This window comes from Delphinapterus leucas, chromosome 5, assembly GCF_059928025.1.
Source record: "Delphinapterus leucas isolate spDelLeu-1000000601 "Yukka" chromosome 5, BTC_Dleu_Yukka2, whole genome shotgun sequence".
Taxonomy (NCBI): Eukaryota; Metazoa; Chordata; class Mammalia; order Artiodactyla; family Monodontidae; genus Delphinapterus; species Delphinapterus leucas.
The window spans coordinates 33732018-33746059 of NC_143133.1; the positions used below are offsets into that span (position 1 = coordinate 33732018).

The 14042-nt window shown below is 38.4% G+C and overlaps 1 protein-coding gene across 1 annotated transcript in view; it reads right to left on the reverse strand.

Annotated features, from left to right (window-relative positions):
- Positions 1–14042, reverse strand: part of ARHGEF38 (Rho guanine nucleotide exchange factor 38) — a 154922-nt gene that overhangs the window by 9857 nt on the left and 131023 nt on the right. Inside the window, exons 10-13 of the mRNA XM_022567071.3 lie at positions 6724–7035; positions 1446–1589; positions 412–610; positions 8–267 (exon numbers count right to left, since the gene is read on the reverse strand). Coding sequence (XP_022422779.2) covers positions 8–267; positions 412–610; positions 1446–1589; positions 6724–7035 — 915 coding nt within the window. The remainder of the gene's footprint in view (positions 1–7; positions 268–411; positions 611–1445; positions 1590–6723; positions 7036–14042) is intronic.

Below are 14042 nucleotides of genomic sequence, written 5' to 3' on the forward strand. Positions count from 1 at the left end.
TTCTTACCTGTTCATCTACCTCTTGAAAACTGTCAACATCAGTACCGTTTGTTTCAGACTTCCCACATGTTCCACTAAGAGATGAGCTGCTATCACTTATGCTACCTTCTGGGGTGCCTGTGACACTGTCACTGGCTGGTCGTGAAGACACAAAGAGGCTGATGTTATCAAAATCATCATCACAGAACCTGTTCTCGGCGTCCACCTTCTGCACTTTTGCTGGATTGTAGGGTTTTAGGAAGGAGGAATACACGTATCCTTTTATAACTGGATAGGAAATAGAAAGAAGAAACATGGCTATTTATAACTCTTTCCAAACAGTTGCATTTAGAGAAGGACACAGAGGCCCCCTGGGAAAATCTCAACTAGAAGAGAGGTGGAAGTTCTTTGCTTCTTATGAAAAAAACTTACTTCCTGTGTCAACAAGCCACCTGCTGGTACTCCCCAACGGATCCTTCTGTTCCATCACAGCCACCAACTCCCCTTCCAGAAGATTGATGTCATATTCTTGTGTAGCGTTGCACTTGCGCTTAGCTTGGTAGAGTTCCTCTGTACTGTACGTGGATAGAAGTTTGCAGCGGTGAGTGTCATTCTGACGTGGCACTTCCGGCTGGGAGAAGTAAGGAGAGCTTTTGGTTCAGAGAGATGTATAATAAAATCCGCACAGATAAATATTGGTAGATATTTCTTCTCTGGAGATTTTTTAACTGTTGAAGCCATACATTGATTAAGGATTATTTCAATGTTGAGGCAGAGATCAAGTTATTATGTGAAGGTATTTAGCTGAGTTATGCAGGGAAAGATTCTCTAGTTAGCACATGAGGGCAGTGTTGTAGAGAAAAAAGAAAATTCAGCTGAGAATACGAAGGCAGAGGTTCTAATCCTTCTTTGATGTTGAACAATTTTTTAATTCTTTGCCATGCTGTAGGCAATCACTTGTGTATTAAGCACTTGATAAATAATATTTAATTAAGTAAATTGTACATGTGCATGTATTTTTCCAGGAAATAATATCAGTAAATTAGGCAGGAGTCAAGAGGCCTGGCCCCTGTCCCAGCTCTGCCACTAAGTGACTTTGAGAAAGCCACTTCATCTCTGCAAACTGGGATTCCTTATCGAGAAAAATGAAAGGTTTGAACTGTAATGATTTTGCTCTATAAAATTCTGTTCATTCATCCAACAGATATTTATAGAGTGCCTACTTTGTGTCAGGCACGATTTAGGCACTTGTTTTGTACACATCATGTACAAAACAGGTAAAAAATCTATGACCTTATGGAGTTCATAGTATAGAGGCTAGAAATAGACAAGAAATTCTACATATAATAAGTAGGTAAACTATAGGATATTAGAATGACATAAGTGATATGGAAAATAATATATTATGATTTGATCAAGGCAAAAAAGTGATAGTCATCATTGTTACTGAATGCTACCAAACTCACCAGAATTTGCACAGTCTTCTTCCTTTCAAAACTAAGTTTCCTCTCAATAAATGTAGCACTGTTACCCTTCACAAAATTCAGATTTTGAACCTCTTCTAGTACTCGATTCTGAATTTCAGAGATGCTTGAAGCCAACAGTGGTACCTGTAGGTAGAAATACGATGTTCCCAGACAAATACTTAACAATATTAGGTATTGAATTTAGTAGATCTGTGATGAACAGTGAAAAATTATACCATATTCCACAGCGAAAAATTAGGGCAACATTAAAACTCCTATATCAAAACCATCTAATTTGTTGTCTCCAGAAATCCCACAAAAATGACAAGGATTTTTTTAAGTTCAAGCTTAAATAAAAGGAAACAGCAGAGAAAAAATTACAATAGCAATAAAATTTTGGGAAGAAAGACCCAGTAATTGATGGCAGTAGTGCTCTCCAATGTGGTGGGGTGGTACAGTAGGAAGGAGAAAAAGGCTAAAACAAGAAACATTGGTTAAGATCCTGTGGTGGTTAAAACAAATAAGCAAATTCTTTGATATGTTTCCCATCAAGAGGTGGAGTCAATGTCCCCTTCCCTCAAAATTGGGTGGGACTTTATGATTGCCTCAATGAATAGAATGTTGAAATAAATAGAATAAAGGAAGTGATGCTGTTTGACTTTCAAGATTAGGCTAAAAAAGATCATGCAGTTTCTGCTGGTTTCTCTTGGGACACTCACCTTAGGGAGACTTTAGTTGCTATGGAAGAAGTCCAGTTGCACTGTGTCCACCATATCAGAAGACCATGTTGAAAGATGGAGTGGGGAGTGGTGGGGGTGGTGGTGGGATGGGTGGGTGTCTGTGGGGCCCCAGCTATTCCAGTCCCCAGCTGTTTGAGTCTTCTGTCATCTTCCCACCACCAATCTTAGAGGCCTGAGAAAGTCTTTGTGACCACTTCAGCCCCAGCTATTATCTGACTGAGACACTGAGAATGATTACCTGATCCCAATGAACCCCGGAACTATGAGAAACAGTAGTAAGAAATGACTATTGGTTGTTTCGCACCACCATGTTTGGTGTAATTTGTTATGCAGATATAGACAATTGGAATTGTTTTGAAGCAGTTGTATCCCCAGATTCTTTCTCCATTTCAGTAATTCTTGGTGATTGCTTCTTCCCTACCTTAGCAGAAGATGACGTTTTCTTTTCTGCAAATGGTAAAACAGAGAGTATCTAGACTGGGGACACTAGGCACAAATAATGGTGGGGGACTCATGTTAGAAAGAGGGTAATTAAGTGAGTGGATATAGACTGGACCCAGAGACCCTGCCAACCAGGCCTAGCAGTCAACCATTACCCTTTAGGCAGAAAACTTGAAGGGACATCTCTGGAGACTCTGACCAGCCTAAGAGGAAAGACCTAATGGTGCTATCATCAGGAGTTCCCAAATGAAATTGCAGTCAAATTGCTCTACACAGTAGTGGATGCTTAGAGTTTTCAATGCCTATCTAGGTGCTCAATGCTGCCAATTAGTCCTCAACTCTTTATCAGGGGTGAATGATCAAGTATATCAGACATCTAAGTCATAACTGTAACAAGAAAGAGTCTTATAAAAATAAAAGCAACCTGTTTTCATCTTAAGAAAGCCAAAAACAACTTTCAAAAATTAAAATCATGGGAACAGAAATAAGAATAAATCAAAAGATGGGTTTGAAGATTAAGTAGGAAATTTTCTTAGGAAGTAGAGCAAAGCAGTAAAGAGATAGAAAATAAGTGGAGAAAGATACAAGATTAGAGGAACAACCCAGGAATTTCAGAAAGAGAGAAAAGAGAAAGGGAAGAGAGAAAAATCATCCATGAAATGTTCAAAATTTCTAGAAGCGGAAGACAAAAATTTTCAGGTTGAAAGGATCCCACAAAGCATCTGACACACCAAGGTTCATCATCATTAAATTTAAGACTGATGAAGACAATAAGAAAATTCCATAAACTTTTAGAATGAGATAGGGTGGGGAAAGTGCATACAAAGAACCAAGAACCAAAATGCACCCAGAGTTCTCAACAGAAACAGTGGAAGCTAGAAGACAATGGAACAATGGAATGCTTTCAAATTCAGGAAGAACAACTTAAAATTTTACACCCAGCCAAACTATCAATTAAATATGATGATAGTATAAAGACATTTTCTGATATTTGAGGTGTCAAAATATTAACCTCCCAATTTTCCTTTCTTAAGAAACTACTCAAAAATTTGCTCCCCCAAATAAAGACAGAAAGCAAGAAAGAAGGTCAACATGGGATAAGGAAATGTGAGATCCCACACAGAAGAGAGGTAAAGGGATTCCCCAGAATGATGAGGAAGTGTAATCCCAGGATTACAGTTATTATGAGATAAAAAAGATAACAAGTTCTCTAAGAGATTTCTGCAAGAAGACACAATTAATAGAATATATCACACATCTGAATGTCTTAAGAAGTGATCCAGTCAAACTGGCAGATAAAGTTAGGCAAATGAAAATTAAGCTGATAAAAGACAAACACAATTATTAACTTTAAGAAAAACAAAAATGCTATACACAAAAGAAAAAGTAATCATAGTGTGGTATTGCTGAACTCTAACCAGCATTCACTTTGTGTGCTGAATATCTTTTGTTTGTTTTTTCAAATTTATTCTTTTCCCATTTCCATCCTGCTCTGTGCTCTGGAAGGCTGACCAGTATAGAGTGTATCAACAGCTTCCTTGCACTCTTGTTTCCAGATGGGTTCTTGCAATGAGAAGCACCCACAGGAAATCAGAATAAGGGAGGAAAGTGAGATAAGGAAATTTATTTCCCAATAAATTTCTTTAGTATTTATTGCTTTCTGTAGTGTTGACTGATAGTCACAGACCCTGTCAGGTAAACCTTTCCATTTAGCTCTCTCTGCACATTCCTATAGCTACTCCTTCCCCTTGTCCCTTTGAAGACTGGGTGTTTTAAGGCTCCTTCTTTTATTTTACTGTATATAATCTTTTAAGTTACACTTCAACTTTAAAAGTTTAAAAATAGGGGACTGATAAGAGAAATGCAAATCAAAACCACATGAGATATCACTTCATACCCACTAAGATAGCCATAATAAAAAAGACAGATGTGAGGAAATTGGAACCCTCAATCATTGCTGTTGAGAATGTAAAATAGTGCAGCCACTTTGAAAAACAGACTGGCATTTATTCAAAAGGTTAACATAGTTACCATATGATCCAGCAATTCCACTCCTAGGTATATACCCAAGAGAAATGGAAACATACATCCACTAAGAACTTGAATGTTCATAGCAGCATTGTTCATAATAGCCAAAAAGTGGAAATAACCTAAATGTTCATCAACTGATGAATGGACAAATAAAATGTGGCATATCCATACAATGTCATATTATTTGGCAATAAAAGGAATTAAGTTCTGAAACACACTGCAACATGGATGGAACTTGAAAACATTGTGCTAAGTGAAAGAAGACACTCACAAAGAACCACATGTTGTATTATTCTATTTATGCCACATGTCCAGTATAAGCATATATGTAGAGACAGAAAGTAGATTGGTGGTTGTCTGGGACTGGGGAGGTTAGGGGGAAATGTGGAGTCACTGCTAGTGGTACAGAGTTTCTTTTGGGGGTGATGACAATATTCTAAAAATTGATTGTGGTGATGGGTTTCACAACTCTTACGAATATACAAAAACCATTGAGTTGTACATTTTAAATGGGTGGAGTGTATAGTATGTGAATTATATCTCAATAAAGTTGTTACCAAAAAAATAGGAGGCTGATTCCACACTATTGTACAGCTATGCAGTGGACTAGTATACAGCTGTAAAAGAAATGAGGAAGCTCTCTACGTACTGACATGGATGTTAAAAGCAAGTTGCAGAATGTACTATAGTTTGCTAGTTTGTGTAGGAAATAAAAATATATATTTGCATTTACTTTTAATGGCACAAAGAAACTCTAAGTATATAAAAATGAACTAATATCAGTTGGGGTGAGAGCAGGAGTTGGAGGGGTTTGGGCACAGAATGAGTATGGGACTGCTTACTTATTTTTAAATAGTTCTTCCTTTTGAGCCAAGTAAATGTAGCACCTCTTTATTCAACTTAATTTAATTCAGATGATAAGTTAAAAGTTAATTAAATATACAATAAAAAGTAAAGTAGGGACAATTAATTTTCCTCCAAATGTCCATTAAATATCACACGAGCCGAATGATAAGTAATACACTTGAAATGAAGGGGCAAGAAACGAAGCTGATTTTTTTAAAAATTGATATTAGGTTGTAAATATCTTTCTTTCTCTTCAGAAAATAATTATAAGGACTTCCCTGGTGGTCCAGTGTAAAGAATCTGCTTTACAATGCAGGGGATGTGGGTTCAATCCCTGGTCAGGGAACTAAAATCCCACATGCCGCAGGGCAACTAAGCCCGCACGCCACAACTACTGAGCTCTGCGTGCTTCAGCGAGAGAGCCCACGTGCCGCAAACTACAGAGCCCACGTGCCACAACTACAGAAGAGAAAACCCGCATGCCACAAGCTAGAGAGAAGCCCACGCACCACAACAAAGAGCCCCCGCGCTGCAGCAAAAGATCCTGTATGCCTCAGAGAAGATCCCGTGTGCTGCAACTAAGACCCAAGGCAGCCAAAAAAAAATAAATAAATCTTTAAAAAAAAGAAAATAGTTCTAAAATCATATCCTAATGGAAAGCTAAGATACACACATGTATTTATACATATATATATATATATATTTTTTTTTTTTTCCACACACACGTCAGGCTTCTCTTCTTTGGAGGAAAACAAAAGCAAAACAAAGACTGGTTTGACTGATATCCTATTTCTGTCATTACGGTGAGATGGCCTTATTTTTGGATCCATGTCTCAGTCATGGTTAACATTTAAAAACGGTTGAATGGGAAGAGAATACAAAATATAAGTTGATAAGCTTCAACATAGCATCAGGCAGATGGAGCTACATTGGTTCCATCAATGAGGGGAGCAAAGCAGAAAGATGTTTGGTGTTTGAAAAGGAGTTTCCAAAAAGAGCTCCAAGGGTATAAGTCACAGCAAACCAGCACTAGGAAAATTGATTTTACCTTCCTGTGCAGAAGAGCGATAAGGAGCAGAATATTCTCTGACTGGCTTCAGCTAAAATAGAAGCCACACCATACACTACACTCAGGCACGCTATGAGCAGGCTGCTTTGCATGCTGTACTTTCTGACAGATTCCGTAGGCCAAGGTAGCCAAGTGCTGGTGCTGTGCTTACCGGCACCACCGTGGAATAAACCCTCTGGGCCACAAGCATCAGGTCCCTGAGGAGGGTGATGAAACTGCACAGGCAGTTCAACAGAATCTTCCGCGCGGCCCGGTTGAACACCTGGAGCTCTTCCACAAGCTGGGCATTGAGGGCCTCATATTCCCTTTTGGCCAAGTCTGACTCATCCGCCACCACCCGCTGCAGGTAGCTGTTGTAGTCCAGCAGTTTGTCATAGCGTTTCTGGATTAGCTTCTGGGGCCCTGGGAATAGGGACCGCAGGGCTGACAGGGGCGTCAGGACAAGCTTCTGCAAATGAGCTGCCTGCCAAAAGAGCGAAACAATCACATCACAGAAGGAGGAACACCCAATACCATGTCTGGAGTTGTTATCAGTAGGCTTACCTCCTCCCTGCAGCAGCACAGATGAAGGCAGGAAAGTATCTAGACAAGTTGAAAGAGCATGGGATCATTTTTTTTGTCTAGCTAAACCTGTTCAAGGACTTAAAACAGCAACTCTAGACTCTAACGTTGAACCTGAAGAGTGAACAGGAAGAAGAATACAAAAGTTGAAACCTGCACACCCAAACTATGCTCCACCCTTCTCTCTACAGCCATTGGTTTTGTCAGTGGGGTCACCTCCCACAACACTTTCGCCTTCCCCTTCTTTCTAATCCCAGAGCCAACTGGAGCTTCTCCAGAACATGGGCTAGGGGGTAATCTCCACCTTTGACTACCAAGACTGCATAATTTATTCACATATCATTCCCTTTCTTTGCTACTAATAAAAGGAAGACAATTGGTCTTAGGAGAGGCTGTATCTTACTCCTCCCACATCTACCCCAATTCCCTGGCTACCCTGGTGGCTGATTTTGGTAGTGGAATCCTATCCCCTATACAGATAGTCCCCCCTTATTACAGGTATTTTGTTCCTGTTATAGAAATGACCAGAGAGTTATTGCTTCCTCTTTAAATACTTTGAAGGATTAAGCTGATGCTGATTCTGTGTCCTAAATTGTTATATGTTTAGGTCTGAGTCATTGAAAATGAACATTGTATTAATGCCTAACTCCATGCCAGCAACTGAGCACCCTAGATTTAATTTCTTCTATTTCTCTTTCCTCCCCTCTATTCTGAAGTACACTAGTATCCTATGTTTGCTGACTGCCCAAATTTATCATATATGCTTGGGTGTCATGATTATGTTATGGCAATTTGGAAGTAGTTTTCTCTTTTGTACCCTGAAAGATGTTCTAGGGAATCAGCATCTGAGCAGCAGCTTGTATTAATTAAGTGACCTCTAGTAAGTTTGTCTAAACTCATGGTAAATCTAGAAGAGGAGGGAGCCCAATCTCTTACTGGCACCAGCTATAGCCAACACAGATTAAATTTGATGTCTAGCTTATAAAATAATCATTATATACCTGCAGACTATTTAATGAGCCCTTCAACTAAGCGAAGAATCTGTTTACTGTTCTGGGATAAATTACTGTGTTTGTGACATACTTGAATTCTACAGGTAATCTAATTACAAAATTACAATATAATTACAATATATAAGTCCTATGACCCACAGACATGAACCAGTTCATCTGTACCTGGGAATTATGGTTGGAATGAATAAGAATCAGATTTTATTCTAATATTCTGTGCTATACAAATGTGTAGATAGGTACCTCTCATGATTAGATAAAAACAATTGCTCTGCCTTTAGATAGATTCGAGCTCTTAATATTTGACTTTTAAAAAGAGTTCAGGGGCTTCCCTGGTGGCGCAGTGGTTGAGAGTCCGCCTGCCGATGCAGGGGCTACGGGTTTGTGCCCTGGTCCGAGAAGATCCCACTTGCCGCGGAGCAGCTGGGCCCGTGAGCCATGGCCGCTGACCCTGCGCGTCCGGAGCCTGTGCTCCGCAGCGGGAGAGGCCACAACAGTGAGAGGCCCGAGTACCGCAAAAAAAAAAAGTTCAATATACCTTACCATAAAAAGGTACTTCTATATTGAGCTTTCTGACAATTATTTTAATTGAGCATACTTTATCATCCTGTGGTTTTATGCAAGGTAGAGAAGGACACCTTCTTTTTCATTCTGTCAAGTTTTGGGTCATGCTTGATGAAGGAGAAGTTACATACCATGCTCTTCCTGGTGTTCAATAAATAGTTATTACCTTAACTAATGTCAGCATTAAGCTAGAGAGCAAAGCCTTAAGGACTTTTCTAAAATGTGCTTACTGTAATTAAGCCCAGAAAACATATAAAGAACTAGGCACACTTCTTCTATTTAACATGTTGTAGAGACTGACTTTCTCCTTTCTCTCTCTCTCTCTCTCCCTTCCTCCCTCTCATCCATCTAATCTACCATGTTACTTCAGATGTAATCGTGACTTTCCATTCCCCAGTGCCAGGAAAGCTAGGTGCTTCTGGGTATTTTTCTACTGGAGTTGGCACTGTGGCAGTATCCCTTCCCAGGATTCGGAAATATGAGATGGGGGACGTTACTGGGATTTAGAGCCTGGTAGGAAAGCTAAACATCCTCGAACACAAGGGTAACTCAATGAAGATTTGTCTGACCCCAAATGCCAATAATACCATTGCAAAAATGCCAGTTTCAAGGATCTTCAAGATGATGGAGTCTATTATATTTTTTATATAATCCTTGAAATACTACTATGAAATAATAATACCTGTGGAACACAAGATACTAAATTTAAATTAGTATTACTCACTGGTTTGCCACCCAAATACTTTCTTGGCTCAAGCATTTTTTTTTTTTTTACATCTTTATTGGAGTATAATTGCTTTACAATGGTGTGTTAGCTTCTGCTTTATAACAAAGTGAATCAGTTATACATATACATATGTTCCCATATCTCTTCCCTCTTGTGTCTCCCTCCCTCCCACCCTTCCTATCCCACCCCTCTAGGTGGTCACAAAGCACCTGATCTCCCTGTGCTATGCGGCTGCTTCCCACTAGCTATCTATTTTACGTTTGGTAGTGTATATATGTCTATGTCACTCTCTCACTTTGTCACAGCTTCCCCTTCCCCCCCCCCATATCCTCAAGTCCATTCTCTAGTAGGTCTGTGTCTTTATTCCTGTCCTACCCCTAGGTTCTTCATGACATTTTTTCTTCCTTAGATTCCATATATATGTGTTAACACATGGCATTTGTCTTTCTCTTTCTGACTTACTTCACTCTGTATGACAGATTCTAGGTCCATCTACCTCACTACAAATAGCTCAATTTTGTTTCTTTTTATGGCTAATATTCCATTGTATATATGTGCCACATCTTCTTTATCCATTCATCCGATGATGGACACTTAGGTTGTTTCCATCTTCTGGCTATTGTAAGTAGAGCTGCAATGAACATTTTGGTACATGACTCTGTTTGAATTAAGGTTTTCTCAGGGTATATGCCCAGTAGTGGGATTGCTGGGTCATATGGTAGTTATATTTGTAGTTTTTTAAGGAACCTCCATACTGTTCTCCATAGTGGCTCTACCAATTCACATTCCCACCAGCAGTGAAAGAGTGCTCCCTTTTCTCCACACCCTCTCCAGGAATTATTGTTTCTAGATTTTTTGATGAAGGCCATTCTGACTAGTGTGAGATATCTCATTGTATTTTTGATATGCATTTCTCTAATGATTAATGATGTTGAGCATTCTTTCATATGTTTGTTGGCACTCTGTATATCTTCTTTGGAGAAATTTCTATTTAGGTCTTCTGCCCATTTTTGGATTGGGTTGTTTGTTTTTTTGTTACTGAGCTGCATGAGCTGCTTGTAAATTTTGGAGATTAATCCTTTGTCAGTTGCTTCATCTGCAAATATTTTATCCCATTCTGAGGGTTGTCTTTTGGTCTTCTTTATGGTTTCCTTTGCTGTGCAAAAGCTTTGCAGTTTCCTTAGGTCCCATTTGTTTATTTTTGTTTTAATTTCCATTTCTCTAGCAGGTGGGTCAAAAAGGATCTTGCTGTGATTTATGTCATAGAGTGTTCTGCCTATGTTTTCCTCTAAGAGTTTGATAGTTTCTGGCCTTACATTTAGGTCTTTAATCCATTTTGAGCTTATTTTTGTGTATGGTGTTAGGGAGTGTTCTAATCTCATACTTTGACAAGTACCTGTCCAGTTTTCCCACCACCACTTACTGAAGAGGCTGTCCTTTCTCCATTGTACATTCCTGCCTCCTTTATCAAAGATAAGGTGACCATATGTGCGTGGGTTTATCTCTGGGCTTTCTATCCTGTTCCATTGATCTATCTTTCTGTTTTTGTGCCAGTACCATACTGTCTTGATTACTGTAGCTTTGTAGTATAGTCTGAAGACAGGGAGCCTGATTCCTCCACCTCCGTTTTTCGTTCTCAAGATTGTTTTGGCTATTCGGGGTCCTTTGTGTTTCCATACAAATTGTGAAATTTTTTGTTCTAGTTCTGTGAAAAATGCCAGTGGTAGTTTGATAGGGGTTGCATTGAATCTGTAGATTGCTTTGGGTAGTAGAGTCATTTTCACAATGTTGACTCTTCCAATCCAACAACATGGTATATCTCTCCATCTATTTGTATCATCTTTAATTTCTTTCATCAGTGTCTTATAATTTTCTGCATAGAGGTCTTTTGTCTCCCTAGGTAGGTTTATTCCTAGGTATTTTATTCTTTTTGTTGCAGTGGTAAATGGGAGTGTTTTGTGATTTCACTTTCAGATTTTTCATCATTAGTGTATAGGAATGCCAGAGATTTCTGTGCATTAATTTTGTATCCTGCTACTTTACCAAATTCATTGATTAGCTCTAGTAGTTTTCTGGTAGCATCTTTAGGATTCTCTATGTATAGTATCATGTCATCTGCAAACAGTGACAGCTTTACTTCTTCTTATCCGATTTGGATTCTTGTATTTCCTTTTCTTCTCTGATTGCTGTGGCTACAACTTCCAAAACTATGTTGAATAAGAGTGGTGAGAGTGGGCAACCTTGTCTTGTTCCTGATCTTAGTGGAAATGCTTTCAGTTTTTCACCATTGAGGACGATGTTGGCTGTGGGTTTGTCATATATGGCCTTTATTATGCTGAGGAAAGTTCCCTCTATGCCTACTTTCTGCAGGGTTTTTATCACAAATGGGTGTTGAATTTTGTCGAAAGCTTTCTCTGCATCTATTGAGATGACCATATGGTTTTCCTCCTTCAGTTTGTGAATATGGTGTATCACATTGACTGCTTTGTGTATATTGAAGAATCCTTGCATTCCTGGAATAAACCCCACTTGATCATGGTGTATGATCCTCTTAATGTGCTGTTGGATTCTGTTTGCTAGTATTTTGTTGTGGATTTTTGCATCTGTGTTCATCAGTGATATTGGCCTGTAATTTTCTTTCTTTGTGACATCTTTTTCTGGTTTTGGTATCAGGGTGATGGTGGCCTCGTAGAATGAGTTTCGGAGTGTTACTCCTTCTGCTATATTTTGGAAGAGTTTGAGAAGGATAGGTGTTAGCTCTTCTCTAAATGTTTGATAGAATTCGCCTGTGAAGCCATCTGGTTCTGGGCTTTTTTTTGTTGGAAGATTTTTCATCACAGTTTCAATTTCATTACTTGTGATTGGTCTGTTCATATTTTCTGTTTCTTCCTGATTCAGTCTTGGCATGTTGTGCATTTCTAAGAATTTGTCCATTTCTTCCAGGTTGTTCATTTTATTGGCATATAGTTGCTTGTAGTAATCTCTCATGATCTTTTGTATTTCTGCAGTGTCAGTTGTTACTTCTCCTTTTTCATTTCTAATTCTATGGATTTGAGTCTTCTCCCTTTTTTTCTTGATGAGTCTGGTTAATGGTTTATCAATTTTGTTTATCTTCTCAAAGAACAAGCTTTTAGTTTTATTGATCTTTGCTATCGCTTCCTTCGTTTTTTTTTCATTTATTTCTGATCTGATCTTTATGATTTCTTTCCTTCTGCTAACTTTGGGGTTTTTTTGTTCTTCTTTCTCTAATTGCTTTAGGTGCAAGGTTAGGTTGTTTATTCAAGGTGTTTCCTGTTTCTTAAGGTAGGATTGTATTGCTATAAACTTCCCTCTTACAACTGCTTTTGCTGCATCCCATAGGTTTTGGGTTGTTGTGTCTCCATTGTCATTTGTTTCTAGGTATTTTTTTGATTTCCTCTTTGATTTCTTCAGTGATCACTTCGTTATTAAGTAGTGTATTGTTTAGCCTCCATGTGTTTGTATTTTTTACAGATCTTTTCCTGTACTTGATATCTAGTCTCATAGCATTGTGTTCGGAAAAGATACTTGATACAATTTCAATTTTCTTAAATTTACCAAGGCTTCATTTGTGAACAAAGATATGATCTATCCTGGAGAATGTTCCATGAGTACTTGAGAAAAATGTGTATTCTGTTGTCTTTGGATGGAATGTTCTATAAATATCAATTAAGTCTATCTTCTTTAATGTATCATTTAAAGCTTGGGTTTCCTTATTTATTTTCATTTTGGAAAATCTGTCCATTGGTGAAAATGGGGTGTTAAAGTCCCCTACTATGAATGTGTTACTGTCGATTTCCCCTTTTATGGCTGTTCGTATTTGCCTTATGTATTGAGGTGCTCCTATGTTGGGTGCATAAATATTTACAGTTGTTATATTTTCTTCTTGGATCGATCCCATGATCATTATGTCATGTCCTTCTTTGTCTCTTCTAATAGTCTTTATTTTAAAGTCTATTTTTTCTGATATGAGAATTGCTACCCCAGCTTTCTTTTGGTTTCCATTTGCATGGAATATCTTTTCCCATCTCCTCACTTTCAGTCTGTATGTATCTCTAGGTCTGAAGTGGGTCTCTTGTAGACAGCATATATATGGGTCTTGTCTTTGTATCCATTCAGCCAGTCTGTGTCTTTTGGTGGGAGCATTTAGTCCATTTACATTTAAGGTAATTATCGATATGTATGTTCCTATTACCATTTTCTGAATTGTTTTGGGTTTGTTATTGTAAGTCTTTTCTTTCTCTTGTGTTTCTTGCCTAGAGAAGATCCTTTAGCATTTGTTGTAAAGCTGGTTTGGTGGTGCTAAACTCTCTCAGCTTTTGCTTGTCTGTAAAGGTTTTAATTTCTCCATCAAATCTGAATTAGATTCTTGCTGGGTAGAGTAATCTTGGTTGTACGTTTTTCTCCTTCATCATTTTAATATGTCTTGCCACTCCCTTCTGGCTTGCAGAGTTTCTGCTGAAAGATCAGCTGCTAACCTTATGGGGATTCCGTTGTGTGTTATTTGTTGTTTTTCCCTTGCTGCTTTTAATATGTTTTCTTTGTATTTAATTTTTGACAGTTTGATTAATATGTGTCTTGGCATGTTTC